General features: G+C 33.4%; 1 protein-coding gene across 1 annotated transcript; it reads left to right on the top strand.

The window, feature by feature from the left end:
* Window positions 1-24128: 24128 nt before the first annotated feature.
* On the top strand, window positions 24129-26432 carry LOC124897881. The gene is made up of 2 exons (XM_047411466.1): window positions 24129-24803; window positions 25714-26432. The coding sequence occupies exon 2, from the start codon at window positions 25716-25718 to the stop codon at window positions 26364-26366; it is 651 nt and encodes a 216-aa protein (XP_047267422.1). The 5' UTR covers window positions 24129-24803; window positions 25714-25715; the 3' UTR covers window positions 26367-26432.
* Window positions 26433-27799: the final 1367 nt, after the last annotated feature.

Here is a 27799-nt window from a genome sequence, read left to right as displayed (position 1 = left end):
ACAACAGCACCACCAAAGTAACAAATAAAAGACATAAAAAAACTATACTGACAACAAGGCTTTTTAAGTTCTCCCAATAGATAACTTTTTTTTGCATATTTTAATAAAAATAATAGTTCGTTCATTGAAGACTTAAAAGTCACCTTTTCTTCAATTTTCTCAATAAATAGGAAACTGATAATGGGTAAATCATTAATAGCAACAGATGTAAATATCTAATTTAAGTGACATACAAAGAAGAAGACGAGATAGAAAGAGCAATAGTGAACCATACATGCAATGTCAAAAAAGTAAAGGGATCAGAACATCTAGTTCAGTCAAGAAAAGATATTGATCGGTTGAGATTAGAAAGGATCCTCATTCGAAAGAAGAGAGAAGAGAGAAAAAAAAAGGAAAGAAAGAGAATTGAGAATAAAAAAGAGAAGAGAGATAGATGAGTTGAGTCTTACTTTATGGCTGAAGGAGAGAGTATTCTAGATATGGGTTTTAAATATCTATTAATACTTTTAAGGGGCACAAGGAGACGGTGACATTCAAAAGATCAGATAAGACTACTCACTCAGGAGATTTTTGAGTTATCCAAGTAATATTTTTTACCGCCTTAGTATTTTATCTTTTTTATCTCCAACAAGAAATACCTAAATTGCTTTAAAAAAAGGATCTTAAAACATCTAAGTCATACTTTGCAACAGATGACAATTTCTATTTGAAAATTTCCATAGCTCGGTCATCTGTCGCAATAGATGGTAGCGCCTATTTGATAATTTACAATAGATGAGTAATATGTTGTAACAGATGACTTAATCTATTTGATTATATCCAACAGAAAATACATCTGTTGTAACAGATTGAACATTTGTTTTATACAATTTTAATTAAGTTTATATTTTCAACTATTACCTTAATTGATTAATCTAGGAAAAGGGACGAGTTCTCATAGGGTCAATTACAACTTCAGTTGAGTCTTTTAGCAATTGCATGATGAGACAGTTTTGCGTTCCTCCCGACCAATGTCATCGATCGATCACTCTGAGCTTAACCGATTCTTATTACCTTTTGTGTTCAACTAATACCTTAATTGATTAATATAAAACCAGGGACGAGTTCTTATATGGTCAACTAAAACTTAAATTGAGTCTTTTGGCAATTGCATGATGAGACGGTATTGTGTTCCTCTCGACCAGAGTCGTCGATCGATCTCTCTAAGCTGAACCAATTCTTATTACTTTATATGTTTAACTAATACCTTAATTGATTAATCTAGGACCAGGGGTGAGTTCTCATATGGTCAACTACAACTTCAATTGAGTCTTTTGGCAATTGCATGATGAGACGGTATTGTGTTCCTCCTGACCAGAGTCATCGATTGATCACTTTGAGCTGAATTGATTCTTATTACCTTATATGTTCAACTAATATCTTAATTAATTAATCCAGGACTTGGGGTGAGTTCTCATAGGATCAACTACAACAGATGGCAATGCCTATTTGATAATTTACAACATATTGGTAATATGTCGCAATAGATGACTTAATCTGTTTAATAATTTACAACAGATGGGTAAGTTGTTGCAACAAATGACTTAATTTGATTGATAATTTACAACAGATGATTAATCTGTTACAACATGTTAAACATTTGTTTTTATACAATTTCAATTGAGTTCATATGTTAGACTAATACCTTAATTGATTAATCTAGAACTAGGGGTGAGTTCTCATAGGGTCAACTTAACTTCAATTGAGTCTTTTGGCAATTGCATGATGAGAGGGTTAAAAATTACGCATATCTTTTATAATTTTAACATATAATTAAGATCAATTCGGACCAAATTAACATTTTTAAAACTTGTCATTCTTTTCCAAAATATAAATCAACCTATACAAATCATTTGAGGGAAAAATATTTCATCAATTCAAATCTTGAGTTCTTACTCTTTTCTCTCTCAATAATATAGTACAGACAACAACTACTCAACAAATTGCTCAACCCTTCACAACACATCAATTTTTTTCTCATTTTCAACCACATAGGTGTATTTTTGATTTTATTCTTGCTTGTATTAGTCGTTTTCTCTGTCTTCGTAGGTAACAGAGTTCTAAAAGATTATTATATTTGTTATTTTCTAAAAAAAAAATAAGGGCTTTTAAGTTAATGATGAAAAAGAAAACTTTTAGTTGTATTATCTTTGAGAATGGGTTTACAATTTTGAGTTTTGATGGTAAAATTATAGGAAGAACTCGAGAAAACTCTAGTTTTTGTTGCAGTGTTCCGTTGACTGTCGTGGTATTGTAGGATGGTGTTTGTGGTGTTGGTGGTTGTGGTGGTGGTGGTAGTCGTCGTCGTGATAGCACTGGTGGTGGCTGCTGGTGGTATTGGTTGGTGGTATTTGTAGTGGCATTGGTTAGTGGTGTTTGTGGTGGCTGTTGGTGGTGTCGGTATTCATGATATTTGTGGCATTGGTTGGTGATGTTTGTGGTGGTGGTTGTTGGTGTGTCGGTATTGGTAATGTTTGTAATGTATTTTTTTAAAATCTATGCATACATCAATTGTAATATAATTTTTGTTTTTCTGTTGTGTATAGGTAAAATATATCTCCTAAAAGAAAAGAAAGTGAAAGTGAATCAACATTTGACCACCCAACAAAAAAGGCTATAATACAGAGGGATTCGGAGGAGCTTCCTGAACAATCTCAGTCAGGGAAAAGTGAAGCTGAGGAGAGATATGAAAACAATGTTGAGAGAGGTAGACAAAATTCTATAGATGGTGATGAATAAAATAAAAGTGAGAAAGAGGAGGAATTAAAGAGTAAGAAAGAGAATGATCATCAACATGATGATAACGGATCACCGATGGGGCGTGAATTAATATCGACATCCAAGCCTCATCTTGTCAAAACTTTTAGTATTGACAGGTTTCAAGTTGCGATGCCGATAGATAACCCTGCAAATAAACTAAAACTAACTGGTGAACTTATACTTAAATGTCATTTGGGGAAACCTTTTAATTATTTTAGGAATATTATGAAGATAGAAAACATAGACAAACTTTTTAGAAGGAGCTGCTTTGGATGATTTCTGGAGCTTCCTAAGGACTCCCCCTACCTGTTTCCAAATGAGGATGGTATATGGTCTTCTCAAGCACAGGATCAAGTATGTGGGGGTGATAAAGACTCGGAGGAGGAGGGCAAAAAGATGAATGAAATCTGGATCAACTACTGTGGTATGCCGGTTTGAAATATAAATCTACTTTTGTATACAGGGTATTTTTAATATTTTCACTTTTTTTCACGTGGAAAATTGAATTAGCTTTCCAATGATACCAATTTTGTCAAAATCCGACATCGGAGGAGAGAGTTATGGCCAAATACAGAAGGCAGTAAAACCGACCAGGTGCGACGGTGAGGCCAACGGACCATCGGACTAGCGACGGACCGTCGCAGCAAGGTAGTGAGAACTAACTTTTGCCTAGGAGTGATGGCCCAGGACGACGGACCGTAAACTAGCGACGGACCATCACTCAGGCCGTCGCAAGAGAAACAGTTAGGACACCTTCTGGATAAAGTGCAATGGTCAGGTTGCCAGACCGTCAAACCTGGGACGGACCATTTCCCAAGACATCGCAGCCGAAATAGTGAGAACCCATTCTTCCTAGAAGCAATGGTCAGGGCCGACGGATCATCAATCCATCGACGTACCATCGCACCCATCGTCGCAGGTCCCATTCAATTTTTTGAAGTTATTTTAATAGGGGTATTTTGATCATTTACCACCAATTTATATATACCCAGTTATATTCAATTTCTGTCCATTTTGTTCATTATTATTTCAACAACAATATTAGGGTTTCTCTCTAAAATTAATTCCCAAGAACAAGAATCCAAATCTTCTCTAAGAAACTAAGAGATTTAAATCCCTCAAGTTTAAGAACATCAATAAAACTCAACCCAGGTATGCATAGTGTTCATTCATGGACTCCTTTCATCCATGAAGCTCAAGAATTTCTTTTCAAAGTTCAATTGTATGGATTTTTCTTATGAATTTCATGTTGGGTTGCTTTTGTTCATGTTAATAATGACCAACTGAATTCTAATCCATGTTGGGTGATAAATTGTATGTGGAATTGATTAGTGTAAAGGTAGATTCATGTAAACCTATGATTAAACCCTTGAATGATGAAATTAGAATTGAACCATTTTGTTTAATTGTTATATAATGTTGTCTGCATATACTATGCCTATCATGTGTTTGATTAAATGCCAAGATGAAGGAAAATGCCCAATTAGTATGATATAATAAAATCCCTATGTATGTACAAGTTATGCCTATCATATATTTCGATGAAATGTTTCTATAAATGTATTACGGATTATGTTGTTAGTTATATGTTCAAGTAAGTTATTCTTGGTCAGTTTCCTTCCATCGAGTCCTGGGGGTACTCGTACCCGAAACATTAGTTGTGTGCCTAGAGGCATGTCATGTTTTCACGATACTCTCAGTCAAACTATGTTCCTTAGACTTCAGACAGTCTTATGATTCAGGAAAACTCCATGATCTCATAAACTCAGTCAGTTATCAGATATCAGTCGTATTTTCGTCAGTTAATGGAATTTAGTAACTCAGTCCAGTTAGTTCAGTTAATCATGTTCAGTGTCTATTCATATGAGAGTAGGAATTAGCACCGAGTGAACCCAAGGATAGGAACTCACCTGTTATATGAGGGTGTGATTCTTAGAAGAAATCCTTGCGTTCTAGAACTATGTAGCCAGCATAGGTTGAGACATCATAGCCTGCTATATGAGGGCAGATGAGGTGGATTAACATGTTATAGGAGGGTTCCCCACCGTTCTCACTAGAGTTACCTGTTATATTAGGTTCACTCACATGTTTTCCTTACCAGTGGCGCGGTATTGACACCCTTCCAATCAGGGCATAGATTAGACCCTATTTCAGCTATAATGCATTATTTAGGGCATGTCAGTTAGATGACTACCTCTCACAGTCTCAGTATAAGTTTCAGTAAAAGAACTTAGATAGTTCTTCAGAATTCAGGACTGTCAGATACAACCAACTCAGATACAGTATAGAATTCAGCTAGTTCCATCAGATTCAGGATTGTCTGATACAGTCACCCATGTTATCAGTTATCAAAATTCAGTTATTAGTCATGCTAGTCATTAATATACTCATGTTATCACGATTTCAGATATAGTTACTATGTATGCATGCATGTATTCTCACGTTCATATTTGTTATTTAGCCAGTATTGTTCATGCATATGAACCCCATGCATTCAGTCTACCTCATATGCATACCAGTACTTTCAAAGTATTGACGCATTTGTGCTATGGTGTCTTATACCAGTACATTCATCCTTCGAGGACATGATTATTTCTCTACTATCTCATTAATTAGTTTATTAGTTGGAGTTAGTTGGGGACATGTCCCATCAACTCCTTACTCAGACAGTTTAGCCAGTTAGAGGCTTTCCAGACTATTATGTTCAAACAGTTATTTCAGTTGTTTAGGGTATTTCATACCCCTTTTCAGTGTTATATTTTACTTCAGATATGTGAACCTTATGGCCTTTCAATTCAAGTTTCCGCATTATTCAGTATTTTATGCAGTATACAGGTACAAATATCAGTCTGGGTTAGCTTGTGGTCCTTCGGGATCATGAGCATTTTGTAGCATTCTGGGTACCAGATTTGGGGCATTACATAATCGCATCCACCCATTTTTTACAAAAACAAGAACACAATTACAAAATAATTTTAAGTCAATAATTAATCAACTAATTAAATTAAAAAAATATTACCTTTGAAATCTTACAAGTAAAAAACCTATAACCTGAATTTGTTGAGTCCAAGAAATCTTCAATAGAGATTCATGACCTCACTTACAATATTGAAAATCTTTATCACAAAAAATAGTGGAAGATGCGCTCGACATTGTCAAGCTCAATTGAAAAAAATAAAAAAAAAGATGAAGAACAAAAAAGAAAGACCAAATGCAAATAATTTAAAGAATTTGGATAGATAAAAAAAGATGATGATAAAAAAGAAAATTTAAGAATTTGTGGTTAAATTTTAGGAAAAAGATGAATATATAAGAAAATGGGGGGGAAATGACAGTTGGGGGCCAAACCGGACGCCAAGTCAGCGAAAATGGGGGTTCAACCAACCTTGACTGCGTGAATTACACACAAGCAGCCAACAGGGCGAAAAGTGCCAATAAGGTCTTCCTCTTATTTTAAATTATCCGAATTAGAGTATATTTCTACTGCAATAATGAATCAACTGTTGAGAAAAATTTCTACATGAGTAAGACCTGTATGATAATTTTCAACGGATGAACCATCTGTTGTAACATATGACTCATCTTTTGCAATAGATAGGTCATATGTTAGTACAAATAAAAGCAATACAAAGAGCTGTTTAATTTGCTAAAATCTCAATTAGTTGGAACTAGCAACGGATGCACAATCTAACATAAATCATTATATATATTAGAATGATGATTAGATTATTCAAAAAAATTATTAATTAAAATAAAAACTTAATTATACTTATACTTACTACATTCTTCGGAGGGTTGAAGAGATCAAGAAATTTTGTATTTTTATCAGTTTTGGCTGACAACCATCTCAAGATTCTTGCACAGAAAACTTCTTCCTAGCAGTTTGCTTATTGCCTCAAATAAGGAATGGCTTCAAACTCCCAAGCCTATAAAATAACACCAATAAATCAAAACCATTATTGTGTAAAAAAAATAAATGATATCGTAATTAAAAAAAAATAAACATTTACCATGAAAGCCCATGAAAAGCCATATAAGTTGACTGTCTTTGGCGCTAATGGAGTCAACAAATATTTGACAGTCATTTTGAAGCTTTCATAACCCCAAGGATGGTTGTTAAATGCCTCAAGATCCTCGGAGAGCTTTATTAAACCAACGTTTATGTTGTTGTTAACGTCTCTCGCCCAAAGAATATTATGTACAAACCAAACCAAGCACAATGACTACTTGTGCTTCTTTAAAAGTCCTTTACCTTTCAATTATTCTATCAAATTTTTGTTTTTGAAGCTTGGACCAACAATGGACACCAGGTCATCATGATCATACGACTTGCCTTTGCCTTTTTTGGGTGTGCGGGGTGCTTTTTTCGGTTAGAATAGGTATAAATTGAGAAGGAGAATGAGGATAACATTTTAGTTCAATAACTATGGCAAACTCCTTTTAACCAAAACAAACAGGCATGACATAGTAATTTATCTACACCTCATCCATCATATCTTTGTTTTCATACATAAACCTAAGCTTGAGAAGTTTATATACCATTTTTATTTCGAAACAAGCATTATTGTCCTTTAGCAAATCAAGATATTTCGCAAAGCAGTTGTCCCTGAAATAAGCATCTAATTTTTATTCTCGAAGTATGTCGAAAGATTTTCTCATGGCTGACTTAACCACGAAATCACCCATAAAATCTGCGGCACCATCGCACTGCATTCTCACAGGATAACAATCAATGCTGAAGGTTTTAAACAACTCTTCGGTGGAAGGGTTATTAGCATTTTGATCATCTCTTTTGAAGTTTTCCTCCTCCCCGTGTTATTATATTCTGTTCCTGATTGAGATAAGGCTTGTAAAGCAAGCTCATAGAGTGGTAGATGTAGCCTAGCTGCTTCACTTATTTCTTTACTTGAATTTGATTTAGTTTCTGTTATTTTGTGATCCATATTATCTAAAATTAACAAGAATATAAAAAAATATATTATAGTTGATTAATGCATTGTTAAAAAAGGATAATCGTAAATCTAACAAGCAAAATAGTAAAATAACAGTTCCAATAGAACATCGATCTGTTGCACCAGGTAATATATCTGTTATAGCATATAACCAATCTGTTGTAGCATATAACCAATCTTTTACAGTGGATGAGTAATCTGTTGCAATAATACAAAATGTATCACTCATCTTTTAAGACAGATGGATTGTCTATGCAATAAATCACACATCTGTTGTAACATATGAGTGATCTGTTGGAATAGTTAAATAATCTATTACAACGGATGAGTAATCTATTGCAATAATACAAAATATATTACTCATCTGTTGAGAAAAATGAATGGTCTATACAGCAGATCACATATTTGTTGCAACATATAAGTGATTTACTAGAACAGTTAAATAACCAGTAGCAATGACTGAGTAATTTATTGCGACAATACAAAACATATTACTCATCTATTGAGAAAGATGAATGGTCTATGCAACAGATCACACATCTTTTGCAGTATATAAGTAATCTATCAGAACAGTTAACTAACCTGCAACAATGACGCCGAGTAATCTGTTGTGATAATACAAAATATATCACTCATTTATTGAGAAAGATGAATGGTCTGTGTAATAGGTCACACATCTGTTGCAATATATGAATGATCTGTTGGAATAGTTATCAACGGTCAATATTATTTAAATTTTTTCCAACAGAAGGGTCGTCTATCGCAGCAGATGAATGATCAGTTGGAAAAATCAAGTCTTAGATATGTCATGTTGGAAGAGTTGATAGAATTTTATCCAACAGGAGGTTCATCTATTGCATCTGATCTTTAATCTGATGGTTCCTCCATTGCATTAGATGGTTAATCTATTGCATTAGATTTTTAATCTGATGGTTTCTCTGTTGTATTTGATAGTAAATTTATTGCATCAGATGGTTAATTTGTTGCAATATATGGTTAATTTATTACAATATATGATTAATCTATTGCATCAGATAGTTAAACTGTTGCATCATATGCTAAATCTGTTTTCTTAGATTTTTTATTCGATGGTTCTTCTGTTGCATTAGAAGATTAATTTGTTGCATCAGATGGTGAATCAATTGCATTAGATGTTTAATCTGTTGCATCAGAATTTTAATCTGATGGTTCCTTTATTGCACCAGATGGTTGATTTGTTGCATCATATGATAAATTTGTTGTACAAGATGATTAATATGTTGCACCTAATCGATAATCTGTTGGAGAAAAAATAGTAGCACGATTTTGTTCAATAGAAAAACAACAATATCACCATTTTTATCAAGAATAAGAACAGAACAAATCAACCTAGCAACGAGGGCAACACGAAAAAATACCCAAATCGTTGTTTTGTTTGTATAAACACAAACAACAAAAATCAAATTAAAGCAAAAAATATTGAAATTATTAACCAATACTATAAGAGAAGTTGGCTCGACTTCCTCATTTTCTTCAAAACTAAAAAAGCCATAAGTTTTTACCTGTGAAAAAAGAAAATGAACGATGAAGAATTCAAAGTTGTTGTGGCCAGAGAGCAAGGCTGTCATGTCGATTAAAGGTTGAAGTCGAAAAGGAACTTGAACCCAAATATTTATCATCGGAGGTTGAAGTAGCCGGGGATTGAAAGGAGAAATTTGCAGAACTGTTGGTTGAGAGAAGCTGTCGAGAGACGATCGATGATTTGGATTGAAGATGGGTATGGGTTGCGTTGATTTATACTTTTGTAAAGATTAGAAAGTTTTGAAAGTATTAATCAAGCACACAATTAACTTAATCAAGTTTTCTAATTATGTTTGACCCTTTAAGTTGTTCAATGTCACCAATCTTTCATTCAAGACTTTAAAGACACCTTTCCTTCAATTTTCTCTAGAGAGTATGGTATCTCAATAAGAAGTACTACGAGGATGTCCCCACTTGGTCCCTTTCTTAGCTGATCTTGTCACTCCGAGTTTTTGTAATTTAGTTTACTTTTCCAATATAATTTGTATGCTATTGCACAATAAAATATTTACCTAGTGCACACTTGAAAGATAGTGAGTGCAAATTTCCCAAGAAACTTTACAAAACAAGGTTATTTATTGTTACTTGTTAGTTGCTTTACCTGAGCTGTCTATAAAAATAAAACGGATTATTAAGACTCAAGCATGTAGCTGCAAAGACGCAAAGCAAAATATGATTCAATACGCAAATTGACATTTCAATTTCCCCTGTTATTGTTCTGTTCTGTCCTTTTGCTATCTTTTCTGTATTCAAGTGCTTCTTCTTGACTTTCAAAATCAAAAAAACAAATAATGCCATGGCACTATTTAACAAAGCTTGCTCACACATTGCTGACAACTGCATAAACTACCTCAAAACCAATCCAAAGATAATACAACTACAGCAACATCAAAGCCCCTGTGCTTTGTACTTTTCATTCTTCACTCAACAGTAGACCAATCAAAAAATACACATGCATACATATTCAAACATATGAAGGATAAACTCAGTCCACAAGCTATTGTGGCTTATAATTCTTGCAAAACCAATTGGAACAAACTGGCTAGTGATTCATCAGATTACAATTTGCATGTGATTCTTGACCATGGAACAAGTTGTGCAACTGCATTAGCGGATGCACAAATTCAAGATCCAGTAATAGCAAAGGGGCTAGAAATGTACGGTTGGTTGTACCAGTTGTGAACACCATTCTTGAGGGGGTAAAGCCTCCCAAAAAGCTAGACTAGCTAGCTTAATAATTTGTCTTTCATAAAGATGTGGTATAATGGACTCCTAAATAATTAACTTTATCCCTTGATAATGATCACTATTATTCTATATCAAATGGAACTTTCTTGTTGGAGCAAGAACTAGCACGAAAGTCATCTATAAGATTAGCATGGTTGTTTCTATTATACCTTTTTGTAATAACTTGATATGTGAAACTTTACTTATTATGTATTTTAATCATTTTATTCTTTTTTGTAGTTGTTATATATGGATTTTGAGGTGTGGAGATGGTTGACATGGTTCCCGGGACATTCAGGAATAATTTGGGGGAATTTGAGATTTTTAGTGGCTTTAAAGTCATTAATTTAATTTCGGTCAACATTTTTTTTTAAGTATCAGATTGCAATTTGGACCATTTCATTTGTTCTGAAACATCAATTTAGGTTAGTAGCGTAGATAGTTTGGGCTCGAAGCCGCTATTTTATATTTCAACCCTCCATTTGAAAATTAATGAAATAAGTCAAAATGGTCTCAGGGGCTAAATTATAGTAAACACCATCTTTTTAAAAATTTGACATTGTCATTGAGTCTAGAATGTCAAGAATATCCTAGTAGCATATATTGTTTGGTTCTATGGGGTTCCGAACGAATTCTAAGGGTCCATTAAAGACCTTGAAGTTGAAATTTTAGCTGGTGCAACAGTTGATGTCTGGTGCATCAGGTCCTCATTGCGATCGCGTAGCTATGTGTGGGACAATGACATCCTTCATCACAATTGTGTGGTGGGTAGACCATGATCGCAATGTGTATTTTGGTAGACTAGGTTGGGTTTGTCCATCGCGGTCAAAAAGCCCTTCTCTTGCAGTCGCGATGACCATACTTAAGCCGCTCAACATTGACCCTAGCAATCGCGTGCAGGGGGTCCGCGATCATAAGGTACTATTCACACAATGTACAAATACTTATTTTTTACAATTTTAACTGTTTCTAGACTTGAGAGCTTCGGGAAAAGATGATTTCAAGGGTTTCATTCACATTCTATCTTGGCTAATCTCCAAAATAATTTTCCCATTAAGTTCCACTGACTATATCTTCAAAAACACCTTATTTTCTTGATTGGAAAATGGATTTTTAGGGGTTTTGTCGGTAAAGCTTTAAGTTGATTTTTCTTCGATGTAAACCTCATTTTAAACTTATTTTCAAGTGTGCTTACAACTGTAGACTCCTATAATTTGGGAGACATGTTTCTAAAATAAACTTTCAGTTTTACCCCTTTGCATTTTAAATTTATTTTTTGGACTGATTTTAGACTCACTATAAATATAGATAATATGGGTATCGTTAGCTTCCTCTTGACGCGTAGATAATATTTTTGATAGTTTTAGCTCGTGGAAAGGCTATTTGAAGAGGAAAAGCTCTACGTTGAGGGAGCTATACTATGTAATTTCAGGGGAGGAGAGGGGGGCAATGTTTGAATTTTGAGATTTATCTATATCTATAATCTATATCTATAATCTATAATATATTAAAAGTGTGAAGACGCTTAGAAAATTTATTTGAACTTTTTGTCCTTCATTAAAAGACTCTCCTTTAGACAAAACTATCTTTTAACTATTTTCTTCAATCTATTAGTTAATTATTTTTATTATATTAACTATACTTCTAAAATATAGGGGACTCATAAAATATATGAAAGGAGAATCAATTAATATTTTTCTTTGTACTGATCAATTAGAAAAATATTCCTAAAATAGGATATAAAATACTCCTAAATAGGACTCTATTAAGGAAATACTTCTATGAATATTGAGATGCACACTAAACTAGAGAAGAAACTGATTCCATTTATTGAGAAAATATGATTGATGTTCATTTAACTTGATTCGGTTGCATGTCTAGATTGATATTTGTAATGGTTTACAGGTGGTAGATGAGTGTCGGGCGGCTTTGAGGAAATTTTTGTGTAAAGGTTAGATTCATTATATTTTTTTAATGTCTCTATCATGGTATTGTTTTGTTGCAATTTATAGGTGGTAGATGAATGAAAATCGACTTTGAAAATTATTTTTGGTAAAGGTTAGGTTTAATTAAATAAATTCTCCAAAAGATGTTGAATTTAATTACTGTATTCATCTTTATTATTTAAACAAATATCTTATTTAGTGTAACGTTTGAATTCAATAAAGTGAGTTACACGCGCGAGGCGTGCACCCCTAAACTAGTACTTATTAAAAGAAAACAAAATTCTTGTAATATTATAGTACAGTATTTTCTGACCAAATTATTTTGGGATACATTTTCATATTTATCTATTCAAAAATTATGGTAAGAATCTTGACAATCAGATTTTGCTTTATGGAGATATATCAATGAAAAGCCTCACTCTCTTGCAATAAAAGTATCTACATTTACTGTCACATTCTACGTTACTTAATTTTTCCAAAAATAAATTTTACGCCATAGAAAGAAAAGATATAAAGTAGGAAAGCCCAACATCAACCCTACTATTATCCAAATTTTCAGTATGGAATGGGATTTTACACTGTATAGTTATCTATAAAAATAACGGAAATACTACTTTTTTGAGTTTTTTTATAATATATTTATTACTTTGAAATATATTTTTATTTATTACCTAGATATAGTATATTTTAAAAATATTTACCATCTACAACAACAATACTATATATTAAAAGCGAATTATGTATGCAATATGTATGTAGTATAAGTGTAATAAAATGTATTGTACTTGTTTTGATTAAAAAATGCACTATATATTGAAAATGAATTAAACATGCAATATAGATATATTATAAGTGTTTTCTTAAATATATTGTGCTTGTTTTGGTAAAAAAAATATACACTATATATTAAAAGTGAACTATGCACATATTAAATTATAGAGTACTATAAATGAAAAGTATTTCTAAGTATGATATATTTAGGTAAGTTTTTCTAAAAATAATGATTGACAAAATCTAATATTTATTGTATATAAAACTAAGATACAATAAATATACATTTTTCATACAAAACAATATACTATATTCTTATATATTTGAATAGCGAATTTATTATTTTTCAACAGACTCTATGATTATCAGAAGACAACAAAATAAAAATGCTCTTACGATTTTCTTCTTTCATCACAAATAGTTGTTACTGCTTTTTTCATGTGCTTTGTATTAGTTGTCATATTTTTTCTATCATCGTATTTTCTCATTCATAAGAATTTTAATTTGATGCACTTGAGCCTAGGATCTTTCAGAAACAACCTTTCTACCTCCAGAAGATAGGCAATGGCGGATGCACCTTATGTCAAGGGGTGTCTTCAAAATTATAAATACACACATATATATATCGACACCTTTTTTGCACAATTTTTTTCTAGAAGTGCCTCACCCCTTTGTACTAAAAACTACAATAGAATTTTAGGTTGTGAGTTGGGTTCGAAGTGATCGATGACACATTTCCTAGTAAGGATGAAACAAACCAGTCAACCTAGATACATTTTTGCATAAGCATTAGACGTTAAATTACTTGAAGAAATTGAAACTGGATTATTCTTTTTATTCTTCTCTCCAACTTTTTCGTTTGTTATCTTCTTTGATTGTCAGCAATCTTACAAAAATTTGTGTTCTCTACACAATCTATCCTCTCCAAGTCCACTTATAGAGTTACACCCAGTACGATATTGTTGTATAATATAAATTATGATATTTCTGCACGTGCTAATAATTCACGTGAGTTATGTTTGATTTTTGCCTAAGGATGGATCAAGCTGCCTAATATGTTTCAATGAAACAGTAAAGACAATAAATAATGAACGCGATAGTTTTACGTGAAAAACACTCAACTCACGAAAGGTGTAAAAATCAGCTCAACAAAGTTAATATGTGCATAATAGTGTTCAAAATCCATCTTAATAATTTCCCACTTCCACATAGGTAGAGCTATCTCTTGAGAAGTTCCATCCAGCCTCAAATGCTCAACCTTGACTTGCTGACATTTCAAACACTTTGGCAACAAAATTTGCCACATCCCTTTTTATATTATTCCATTAATAAATGTTTTTAGGTCGTGATACATCTTCGTCGAACCTGGATGAACTGTATATTTGGTCACATGGGCTTCGGTCAAAATCTTTTCCCGCAGTCCATTTACATCAAGAACACACAACCTCTCTTGGTACCTCCAAATGCCATCTCTCCAATCTCGAAAGCCATAACTTTTTACAAACCTACATCATTTTTAATTTGCACAATTATGGGATCCAAAACTTGTTTCTCTTTGACCTCAACCCCAAGACGATTTAACCACTTCCTAAAAAATTAATCCTCCATCCTCAGAGTCTAAAAGGTAGAATCCTAAATTGGCCAATCGATGAAAAACTTTCACTAATCTTCTTTTCTCCTCCACAAAGAGAGACAAACTCCCTATGAACAACCTGCTGAGAGCATCAATAACAACATTAACTTTACCTGGGTGGTAGTGTAGGCTCATGTCGTAGTCCTTAAGCACTTTGAGCCACCGTCTCTGCCTGAGATTCAATTTCTTTTGTGTGAACACGTACTATAAGCTCTTATAGTCTGAGTAAATATCCACATGCACCCCATGCAAATAGTAATGCCAAATTTTTAAAGTAAAGACCACAACTTCCAACTCTAGATCATGATTAAGGTAATTTCTGTCATTAACCTTACGTTGCCTGGAAGCGTAATCTACAGCCTTATCATGTTGCATCAAAACAAAATCCGATCCTATATGGGACGCATCACAATACACAACAAACCCCGTAGTACCCCCAAACATGGTCAAAATAGGAGCAGAAGCCAGTCTATCCTTTAACTTCTCAAAACTATCCTCACAAGCATCAAACCACAAATACTTTACCTTTTTCTAAGTCAACCTCGTAAGCGGAGTAAAGATAGTTGAGAAACTCTCCAGAAATCTCTTATAATAACCAGCCAAGCCCAAAAAGCTCCTAATGTCGGTTGGAGTCATAGGTCAAGGCCACTTCTTAATCGTCTCAATCTTTTATGGATCCACTTTAGTTCCCTCACTAGACACCACATGCCCAAGAAAATTCACAACACTTGGCCAAAATTTACACTTAGAAACTTTTGCATACGATTCCTGATCCTTAAGTGTTTGCAACACAATTCAAAGGTGATTGGCATGATCCTCCTCACATTTGGAGTACACCAAGATGTCATCAATGAATACTATAATGAATAAATTCAAAAGTTTTGTGAACACCTAATTCATAATGTCCATGAGAGCAGTCGGAGCATTAGTTATCCCATATGACATAACCAAGAACTCATAATGGCCATAACGGGTTCGAAAAGTAGTCTTGGGAATATCAGCCTCCCTAATCTTCAATTGATGATAGCCCAAACAGAGATCTATGTTAGTGAAACACTTAGCATCCTGAAGCTGCTCAAAAAGGCCATCAATCCTAGGAAAAGGTACTTGTTTTTCACAGTGATCTTATTCAGCTGATGATAGTCTATACACATCTGAAGAGACTCATATTTTTTTCGCACGAAAAGCATAGAAGTACCCCAAGGAGAAACATTAGGACGGATGAAACTCATATCAAGGAGATTCCTTAATTGCTCCTTTAGTTTTACCAGCTTTTTTGACACCTAATTTTTTTCCTCCATGACAAAGTTTAATTTCGAATTTCTTCGATTTTAAATGAGATTACAATATTTATTTTATCTGGATAAAACCTTTCCAAAATATTTATCCAGTTAATTTTTGTCATTTTAAGTAACGATTATATATTTTTGTATTCGCATATACAAAATCATATAATTTTGTTACTTAAATAATTAATTTACAAAAAGTCAAATTTTAATCAAGGATTATCTTGAAAATCAATTCAAATGGTTAACATCTTGATTTAATATAATTTAAAAAATAATTTATTTGAATAATATATATTTGATTTTAGAAAGTCAAAAACCTTGGAATTAAAGAGGTATTAATTCATATCAAATTTTGATTTAATTTAGCCAATTTATCAGATGTAAACATAATTGAAATCAAATTGAACACAATTGCAATGCAATTAGCCAGTTAATTTTCAAATTGGACAAAACTTAAATAGAATTGGCCTATCCTAATCTAATTGGGGTTATATTTTAAATAACCCCCCAAAATAATCTAATCTACCCTATCCTAATTAAAAAACCTCCCATTCCCCTTAAATATTCAACAGCAGCTCACTTCAATTACCCTAAACCAACCCTGACCCGCCAGGCCCAACAAACAACAACAGTTACCCCAACCCAATATTAATAGACTACAACCTGGCCCACGCTTCTCTATCTTCCTCCCTAATCCTTTTCCCCAACAAACAGCTAAACAACACCAGCTTATAAATGCAAACAATAGCAAAGCAACACCACAATAGCAATACCATATCAGTACAACATTGACAAACCAACGAACAACCCCAACTTCAACCCAGCAACAACGACGATAATCCAACAATATCAATAATGTTGAGAGTTGCTTTAGGAATATGCACGTCTTTCTCTGTTTTTTTTCTCCAGCTTTTTTGCTTACAATCCTAGTTAATTTAGGAGTTCTATCATTGGTAGGAAACTAATCAGTTGTCTTAATTTTGGTAGAAGTAGGTTGTTTCTTTGTCCTATTTTTAGTTGTAATAGCATCTATTTAAGTTGCTAAGTTGATGATCAATAATTGATAGTCTTTCGACAAGAAATTAATCCCTTTCTATCGCTCTGCATTTTCTCTTCTTTAAACTTCCATCTCTATTTCAGCGGCCAACATTTGACTATTGAATTTCTGTGTTGTTTCCCTTTAACGACTTGAAACCAAAAATTGGTATCAAAGCTTTAATCTTAAGGGACCTATGAGTGTTTGCATCAATCTGATCCAAGAAACAAGTTTTTCTTCAATGGCACCATCAACTTTCGATGGAGAAAGTTATCAAATCTGGGCAATTAGAATGCGGATATATCTGCAAGCTTTGGATCTCTGGGAAGCTGTTGGAGCTGAATATGAGATAGCTCCCTTACCGGACAATCCTACAATGGCGCAAATTAAAACTCACAAGGAGAAGAATACTAGGAAATCAAAGAAAATGGCATGCTTATTTACTTCAATTTCACATCTTCACTCGTATCATGTCTCTTGAATCAACGAAAGAGGTATGGGATTATCTCAAAACTGAGTATGAAGAAGATGAAAGAATTCGAGGGATGCAAGTGTTGAATCTGGTATGTGAGTTTGAGCTGCAAAGGATGATAGAAAGTGAAACCATAAAGGAGTACTCTACAGACTTCTTAATTTAGCAAATCGCATCAGATTGTTGGGTTCTGCTTTCAATGATTCAAGGATCATTGAGAAAATCCTAGTAACGGCACCTGAAAGATTTGAGGCTACCATAACAAACTTAGAAAATACTAAGGACTTTTCCAAGATAACACTTGCAGAGCTCTTAAGTGCTTTTCAAGCGCAAGAGCAACGGCGTGTTATAAAAAAAGGTGGAGCTGTCGAAGGTGCCTTACCTGCCAAGTGTCACGATGATGGACATCCTAAGAAGAAGAAGAAAAAGAAGAAGTACCAACCAACTGATGAAGAAGGTGTAGTACAAAGCAATAAAAACAAAATAAGTGGTTTCAAAAGAAACTACCCTCCTTGTAGGCATTACGGCAAGCTCGGACATGCACCTTTCAAGTGTTGGAAGAGGCCTGATGCTAAGTGCACTAAGTGTAATCAGCTTGGGCATGAAACGATCATCTATAAAAACAAAACTCAGCAGCAAGATGCAGAGGCTCGAGTTGTTAATGAACAGGAAGAAGACCAACTTTTTGTCGCATCATGTTTTATAAGCAGCGTCTCAAGCGAGTCCTGGCTAATTGATAGCGGTTGTACAAATCATATGACTCATGATGAGGAGATTTTTAAATATTTAGACAAGTCCGAAATCTCTAAATTCAGAATCGGTAATGGCGATTATCTTTCTGCCAAAGAAAAATGAAGAGTAGCTATTGAAAGCAACTCGGGTACAAAGTTAATTTCAGATGTATTTTTTGTTCCAGAACTTGATCAAAATTTATTGAGCGTAGGACAACTTTTGGAGAATGGTTTTAAGCTTAATTTTGGGGACAAGAAGTGTGTGATATTTGATCCAAAGGGTCAAGAAATCTGCCAAGTTAAGATGAGAGGAAAAAGCTTTTTGTTTGATCCAATAAAAGGAAAGTCGACTGCCTATTTGATCCAAGAGATGATAGCAGATGTATGGCATAAGAGACTCGAGCATTTTCATCACAATGCAATCTTACACATGGTCAAGAAATATATGGTTCAAGGACTACCATCCATGGACAAAAAACACACATACTGCAACACATGTCAATTTAGAAAGCAAAGCAGGATGCCTTTTGCCAAGGCAACCTGGAGAGCATCAGAGAAGCTTCAGTTAGTCCATACTGATTTGTGTGGACCACATAAAACTGCTTCTCTTAACGGAAGTAAATATTTTATAGCATTTATTGATGATATGACAAGAATGTGTTGGATTTATTTTCTCAGATTCAAATATGAAGTACCTAAAGTATTTTGGAAATTCAAAGCTTTGGTAGAAAATCAAAGTGGTTACGGGATGTAAATGCTTAGATCAGATAATGGTACTGAGTACACATCTGAGCGATTTGAAAAGTTTTGCAAAAATACAGGTATTAAGCATCAACTCACTGCCCCATATACTTCGCAACAGAATGGAGTCAATGAAAGGAAGAATAGGATGATAGTGGAAATGTCGAGGTGTTTGTTATATAAGAAAGGCTTACCAAAATATTTATGCACAGAAGCAGCTAACACTGCTATTTTTTTGCTGAACAGATTGCCTACCAAAGCAGTTGACGGCAAGACACCTTTTGAGGCGTGGTACGGCTATAAGTTGTCCTTAAAAAACTTAAAAATCTTTGGTTGTTTATGTTTCTCTCATATTCCATAGGTTAAGAGGGATAAGTTAGACAAGAAAGCTGAACCTGGAGTCTTTATTGCTTACAATACAATCTCTAAAGCTTATAAGATTTCTCAGCCTCATACAAAAAAAATTATGGTAAGTAGAGATATAATTTTTATGGAGAATGAGCAATGGGTCTGGGAAAAGGTTAATCAGAAGCATATCACAAGCAATCTACCGAATTTCGATGAAGACATTGATGATCAACCTGTGAGAGGAACAAGTTTGCTCTCTGAGATATACCAGAGATGCAATGTGGCCATTTTAGAGCCTTCTGGATTTGAAGAGGTTGTTTTAGATCCTAAGTGGAAATCCGCAATGGAGGAGGAACTTAGAATGATTGAGAAGAACAAAACCTAGCAGCTTGTCGAAAAACCTTAAGATAGAAAGATCATCGGTGTGAAGTAGGTTCACCGAACAAAATTGAATGCTGATGGTTCTGTTAACAAGCTTAAGGCAAGACTTGTAGTTAAGAGGTATGCAAAAATTTTTGGTGTTGATTATTCTGACACGTTTGCTCCAGTTGCTAGGATCGACATAATCAGGTTGCTTCTTACTATTGCTGCACAACGTGGCTGGAAAGTGCACCAGATGGATGTCAAATCTGCATTTGTTAATGGAGTTCTTAAAGAAGAAATCTGTATCGAGAAACCTGAAGGTTTTGTTGTAGATGGAAAAGAGAAAATCTACCGACTACATAAAGCACTTTATGGCCTAAAACAGGCACCAAAAGCTTGGTATAGTCGAATAGATGATTATTTGCTAAGCCTCGATTTTGAGAAAAGTGTTTTGAAATTTACACTACATGTTAAACGCAATAACAGTGGGATTCTTATTGTTTCTCTATATATCGATGACCTTTTGATTACAGAAAATAGCGCAAAGCTCATTGATAAGTTCAAGCAGGCTATAATGCAAGCTTTTGAAATGTTCGATCTTGGTCTGATGACCTATTTCCAAATGGAGATTACACAGGGAAAATATGAGTTTTTCTTTTGCCAGAAGAAGTACGCGAAGGAAATTCTCAATAAATTCAAAATGAAAAATTGCAAAGAGGTGAATACTCCCATGAATCCAAAAGAGAAACTAAGCAAAGATGATGGAGCCGAAAAGGTGGACGAAATATATTTCAGAAGTTTCATTGGGTGTTTAATGTATCTTACAGCAACAAGAATTCTATCAAGGTTCATGCATTGTCCGAGTGAAGTACATGTGAAGGCAACAAAAAGAATTGTGTGATACATCAAAGGAACTATCACCTATGGAGTCATGTTTCGAAGGACTCAACCTGTGAAGCTTTTTATGTACTCTGATAGTGATTGGGGAGGTTCCAAAGATGACTCGAAGAGTACTTCAGGGCACTATTTTAGTCTTGATTCTGGGATTTTTTTCATGGAGTTGTAAGAAATAGGACATTGTGGCTCAATCCACTGCCGAAGCTGAGTTTGTGGCAGCTACAGCAGCGGTAAATCAAGCATTGTGGCTGAAGAAAATTCTGATTGATCTGTATATGAAACCAATAGGAAGCATTAAAGTGTTCGTGGACAACCAAGCAGCAATAGCTATCTCTCACAATCCTGTGTTTCATGAAAAATCTAAGCACTTTAATATCAAGTTTTTCTTCCTAAGAGAGGTTCAAAAAGATGGAGATGTGATTCTTGTCTACTGCAAGACGAAAGAACAATGGGCTGATATATTCACTAAACCTTTACCTGTCAGCAAATTCGAGCATCTCAGACAGAAAATTGGAGTTTGCATTTCATAAAGCAAAGAGGAGTGTTGAGAGTTGCTTTAGGAATATACATGTCTTTCTCTGTTTTTTTTTCTCCAGCTTTTTTACTTACAATCCTAGTTAATTTAGGAGTTTTATCATTGGTAGGAAACTAATTAGTTGTCTTAATTTTGATAGAAGTAGGTTGCTTCTTTGTCCTATTTTTAGTTATAATAGCATCTATTTAAGTTGCTAAGTTGATGATCAATAATTGACGGTCTTTCGACAAGAAATTAATCCCTCTCTATCGCTATGCGTTTTCTCTTCTTTAAACTTCCATCTCTGTTTCAGCGGCCAACGTTTGACTATTGAATTCCTGTGTTGTTTCCCTTTAACGGTTTGAAACCAACAAATACCGACCTGACGCAGCATCCAAAAATCTTTTTGAATTTAAAAAATCGTACTTTATTGTATGATTACAGCTCACGACCTTATCCTCCAAGAAAACTCCTCACAAAATCCCTAAAATGCCCCTCCAAATATTTCCATCCCATATCGCTCAAATTGGGGAAATCAATTCCAAGTTATCCCTATAAGCACTCCCTCAATTTCATTGTTTAAGAGGTTAGAGAGGTCGGATAGCGGGAATCCCAAAAAGCATGGGATTTAGCTATCAAAGAAGGATTTCGGTGCTAAGGATTCTCTAAAACTCAACTTTGAGCTTGAATTCCTGTGCTAAGAAATTCGAGTGACCTTTCAACAGTGGTGATTCCGACAATAGCTCGAGTCCCGATTTGTTGTCCCATAAAAGGTAAACATCTTTCTCTTTTAGTTTTCTTTTGCCGTAATTATGACTTTATTAGCATCGTAATGATGTTGCTGGGGTTATTTACTGTAGAAAGCTTCGAAGGCTATAGGAATTATGTGTGATGAAAATTTGTAATAGTTTCGCCTTAGTTGTTCGTTGCTGGATTTCTGTGATGACCTTTTCATCCTTTACTGTTGGTTCCTGTTTAAGTGTGTCAATTAGTATGAAATTCATCTTTTACCTTGCTTTCTTTTTCACTTGAACTGATTGATTGTAAACAAATTTATAAGGTGTCGTTTTGATTTACTGGGATTTTTCGTACTTGTTTCTAGTCCGTTAGAACAAGTTTTCTTAAGTTCGAAATGTCCTTCTCACAGTTAATATTGTTGGCAATCACTGTTGGATTCTACATAAATTATATTTTTGGAAATGTCATGATCTCTCTTTTGTCATCATAAGATTGGTTTTGCCTACTTTCATGTTTGATTTTGTTATTGCTTCAATTGGCTTGGTTTGAAATACATGTTTTAATAATAGAGTTAGCTCACACCTAGCCTCACGCTTTCTTTCTTTTCTATTACCGCTTTACCAGAACGAAGTTAGAGTCTTGCTCATATTTTGATTACGTTCACTGATTTAATTTGTACTTGAAGAAATTTTTGGCTTGCTATTCTGATGCTTTATTGGTAAAATAATGAAATGTTCTAGTTTTAATATGGGTAATTCGTCCATAAAACCTTTCAATCAGCTTGTAAAGTGTTTACGTGTCATCTGTGTTTCTTCTGTCTCTTCCTAATTCCAAACTTTGACAGTAAATGTATTTCAGCAATTTGGTTGCAAAGACATCTCGGATATGGTAAATTTGTTACCATGTTTAAAGTGTTTGCTTAAAGAGTATATGATTGTTTGAGTGTATTCTCGTCCCTTTTCTTCCTCTCTATGTGATGATCTGAAGATATTTTGTAAAATAATTAACCATAAGTATGCACAAGATCATATAACTTTCCTCGTCTGTTCCCAGTTGATATTATTATCTAAATAAGTATCTCAATGATTGGCCTGTGAAACAGTTTTCTTTATACCCGGTTGTGTGGCTAAGAAAAATATTCTTTTGCTGAAATTACATGATGTTTGCTTTGGTTTGGATAGTGCTTTTGTTGCCTTTGATAACTTAAATGAACACTCTTCTAAGGATGTAAGCTCCCGTCCCTTCTATTCTATTCATTTCCCCAATTTTTTGTGATTGAATAGAAATTTTCTTAATATGCATAGTTCAATTTAGCTTAGAGTCGATCATTATCCTTTCTTGGAGTCTATTGTGTAGTTATTTAAAATGTGTAGCAATGATTCATTGAAAGAATAACTCATTAACAGGGCTAATGTCTTTCTCTGGAAAATTTTGAACACAAATATTATACCTCATGTCACCCCTTTCTCCGATTATTTGCTTTGGTGTTCAATTTTTCTGAGTTAATTTAAGTTGAATTATTTTGAACTTTACACTAACTTGTTTTACATTATCTTTTGCCTTTCACGTGAAGCTGATGAGTCCTAAGAAGACCCCAATTTCCCTATTGCTTTTTCGTTGGGCCAAAACCCAACTATCTTCGAGTCATATTCGACGCAAAAGAGCTAATGCGCAAGATAGACTAAAAATGAAGAAAGGAGGATAGTATACATATGGGAGATCAAATATACAAGTATAGGTGGCCAAGTATACAAGTTGTATACATTTGATATACAGGAAAGTGAGCAAAGAATATTACTGATATACAATTGATATACACAGTGATAATGGACCAAGTCCATGAGTCCAACATATGGACAACTTTCAGAAAAGGAAAAATTGCAGAAACTAACATCCTTAAGACTATAATTACAATAAATAACAACACTTTTTTAAAATTACAACTTATAGCAAAGGTAGCAATATTTTACACACTTCATAGTAATAGAAGAATATGTATTTTTCAATTGTTCATATGTATTTATGAGTAATACATATATATTTGTATATGTATTTATATAGCAACATTTTACTTAAATACAAATACAATTTGCAATTTTTCATAATTATGAAACTGTTGCTATAAAAGGTATAATTAAGGCTACAGAGTTGCTATTTCTGAAATTTTTCCTTCAGAAAATAGGCAGATAAGAGGCCCAAACTTCAAATTTTCTCCATTCATTTTTGTAATTCATACTTGGTTTATGTGCTTGTATTAAACTCTTAAATTTGGTTAAATCTAAATAGGAAAAAATTCACATACTTAAGGCCCTAATTATTAGTTTTATAGCAACAGTTTCATAATTACATTTTGTAGCAACTTCTATTTTGTATTTTTAAAAAAATGCTGCTATAAAAATACATATACAAATATTTTGACTTCCCTTAAATAACTGAAATTGGTTGAGATAAATATGGTATAATTACCAATTAATTAAATTTGTAGGTTCGTTTTTCATTAAAACAACTTCAATCACGTGATTTCCGTTACAGCTTAACAGCAGTAAACAATTTTCAAATTTCAATTTTCTCCATTAACGAGTTCATCAGGAAAAAAACACAAATTCAAAATTTGGTGTTAGTTTTTCTGAGCAATTTCTTCTAATTTGATAGTATCTTCTTCGAAATCAGCATCAGTTTCGAAACGAATCATTAATTTGTTTAAATCAAATTCAAGTGCAGATTCTTCAGTTCAATTTGTTCGAATTAACTATCAGTTGCAAATTCAACCATTATCGTAGTCTAAGGTACGTAATCATCAATGTTTTCCATTTCGATTTTTTGTCTCTACCATTATTAATGTTGCTATCTAGTTTTTTGTTGTCGACGTTAAATTTTTTTATGAAAAAATTGTAAAAAAAATTCTAGTTATAAGCAATGCAGTAGTAGATTCAACATACATAACAAAAAGAATAGTGAATTTAACTATTTGTTGCAAAATTTCAGTTTAGAAGTTGTTTCAGGTATTAAAATTTCAGTATTCAACTAGAATATGTTAACTTTATTGTATAATCGATTATGAACATAATTTAAACGAATTTCGATTTGAATTTTATTCAATTAATTTTTGAAATCCTAGATCAATGAATGATCGAATTCAGCGGTTGAATGTGATGAAATTATATTGACACATATCAAAATACAAATTAGGTATGTTCCAGATGTATTTTTGTTATGTTTAATGTTAACACTCCGTATGCATTTTTTATATGACTAATGTTCACAGTGCATATGTATTTTTGTTTTGCTTGTAGGAATTTGAGTGTGTAACTATATATGTGAAAATAGATTTTATACATGTTTTACTTTCGTTTGATTCAGTATTTTGTAGTTTGTGTTGACACATATCAACATACAAATTAGGTATGTTTCAGATGTATTTTTATGATGTTTAATGTTAATACTGCATATGTATTTTTTATATGCTTAATGTTAAAACTGCATATGTATTTTTGTTTTGCTTTTCGGAATTTGAGAGTATAACTGTATATGTGAAAATATAATTTATCCATGTTTAACTTTCGTTAGATTCAGTAGTTTCTATATTTGGTTGAAAACTTTTGTTGTGTTTGTATTTTACTTTAAACAATTTTTGTTTAAATGTATATCTTATGTTGGCTGCGTAACTTTGATTGCATTTTTGGTTAAATCAAGTAGAAATGGGAAGCATACCAGTCCTTGTGAAGCACTCTGGTCGATGGACGTATGAAAAAAACTTCAAAAAATATGTCACTGATGCTATACTGTTGAGCACATCAGCAACATTCGTTGAGCTACACGATGTTTTGGAATCTCATTTAAGTGTGGATTTAACCAGCAAACGTATTCTAGTGGAATATCAAATCACTGCTAATGCAGGGCAGATAGAAATACATAATGCTATGGGTTTAAAGGTGTTTATTTTTCAGAAAAAGCAAATACAAGAGATGAATTGTCTTCCGTTATATGTAAGCATTTTGGAGAAAGTTGTAGGGAGTAATGTGGCAAGTTCGTCTATATGTGTTCCTGAAAGAATTACCAACTCTGACAACTTGAAAACAGTGATAAATACAACAAATAAAAGAGCTTTGGTGGTTTCTGAAGATACACAAGCATTAGATGTATTTGAAATGGATATTGTTGAGGTGATTATCTCAGACCTACATCACAAGCATGTTGAGGAAGACCAGGTTTACTTGACAAAAATAAGTTTAAAGTCAGTCATGAAGGACTACTCAATTAGGGAGAAGTTTCAAACGCGAAGTAAAAGGTCAAGTAATAAGAAATACGTACATTCTATATCACTCTGTTCTTGTTTAATATTAGTTTGAATATGTATTTTGAATATATAAAATTATGTTGGATGCATATATACAATATGTTGCAAATCAAGAAACTGTGAGTTTTTAATACGTGCATCAAGCATAGGAGAAACTGGAATGTTTAAAATAAGAGAATTCATACCTCAACATAGTTTCCCAGTGAAGGACAATATCTATCCAAAGGTGCATGCTACTAGTATGTTGATAGGTGGTATGGTTAAACAGAAATTCAAAAATCGCAAACGAAAATACAGTGCGACGGAAATAAAAAAATGATATGAAGGAAGATTTTGGTATGGAATTGACATACACTTTATGTTGGAGGGCTAAGGAAAGAGCATTAGAAGAGTTGAGGGGTAAGCCATCAGCATATTATGATAAGCTGCCATCATACTTGTATGTACTGAATACTACCTATCCGGAGTCACATATAAGAATGAAGAAGACAGCTGAGAATGAGTTCTTGTATGTATTTATCGCTCTACATGCATTCATTAAGAGATTCGATCATTGAAGATCAGTCGTAGTTGTTGATGCTAGTTATTTGAGAAAAATGTATACTTGGGCATTTGTAACTGCATGTATAATGGATGGAGCAGGTTAGTACCATTTTATAGCAATTACATTGTATAACTGATTACTTTTTTTGATTTTGTATTTATGTGTAGCACTTGAAAATACATATCTCCAGTAGATATATACATATTTGTATAAAATTACATATATTTTCAAAGTTTCATGAATGAAACATGTAAAATTGATTATGTTTGATAGTGATGTGAGTCTACATTTTATTATATGTAATTGATATCATTTATTTTATTAAATATACAGTTTTATTTCCTTGTATTTTTAAAAAATACATATGTAGTTCGTATATGTATTTATATTTTACTGTGCAAAATTATTTTATATATACAGGTCATATATTCCCTTTGGCAGTGTGATCGATTCTGAAAATGATGCATCTTGAACGTGGTTCTTTGAGAATCTAAAGGAAGCGTACGGGGAAAGAGAAAATATGTATGTTGTGTCTGATCGGAATGCAAGCATCATAAAGGCTGTTGGTGATGTGTACAAAGATGTTCCACATTACGCATGTATGTAGCATCTATGGGAAAATGTGAAAAAACTTTACAGAAAGTCACACGATGCATTATCGGAGATCTTTTATACAATGGCCAAATCATATTCAAAGTTAGAATTTCACATATTAATGGAAAAAGTTGAGGCAGTTGATATTAAGGTGAAGAAATATTTGGAATTATCTGGTTACGAAAAGTGGGTTAGGTCCTATGCAACAGTTTATCGAGGATGGACTTTGACTTCAAATATTGCGGAGTCAATAAATGGAGTACTTGTATCAGCTAGAGAACTGCCAATTTATGACTTTCTTGAGGAAGTTCATTTACTGTTTGCAAAATGAAATTGCGAAAATAGGC

The sequence above is a fragment of the Capsicum annuum genome, chromosome 4, assembly GCF_002878395.1.
Source record: "Capsicum annuum cultivar UCD-10X-F1 chromosome 4, UCD10Xv1.1, whole genome shotgun sequence".
NCBI lineage: Eukaryota > Viridiplantae > Streptophyta > Magnoliopsida > Solanales > Solanaceae > Capsicum > Capsicum annuum.
This window is presented reverse-complemented; position numbering and strand designations above follow the sequence as displayed.

Excerpts from the sequence above, each read along its gene's own strand:
- LOC124897881 (XM_047411466.1), top strand. The coding sequence starts at position 25,716 with ATGGGAAGCATACCAGTCCTTGTGAAGCACTCTGGTCGATGGACGTAT.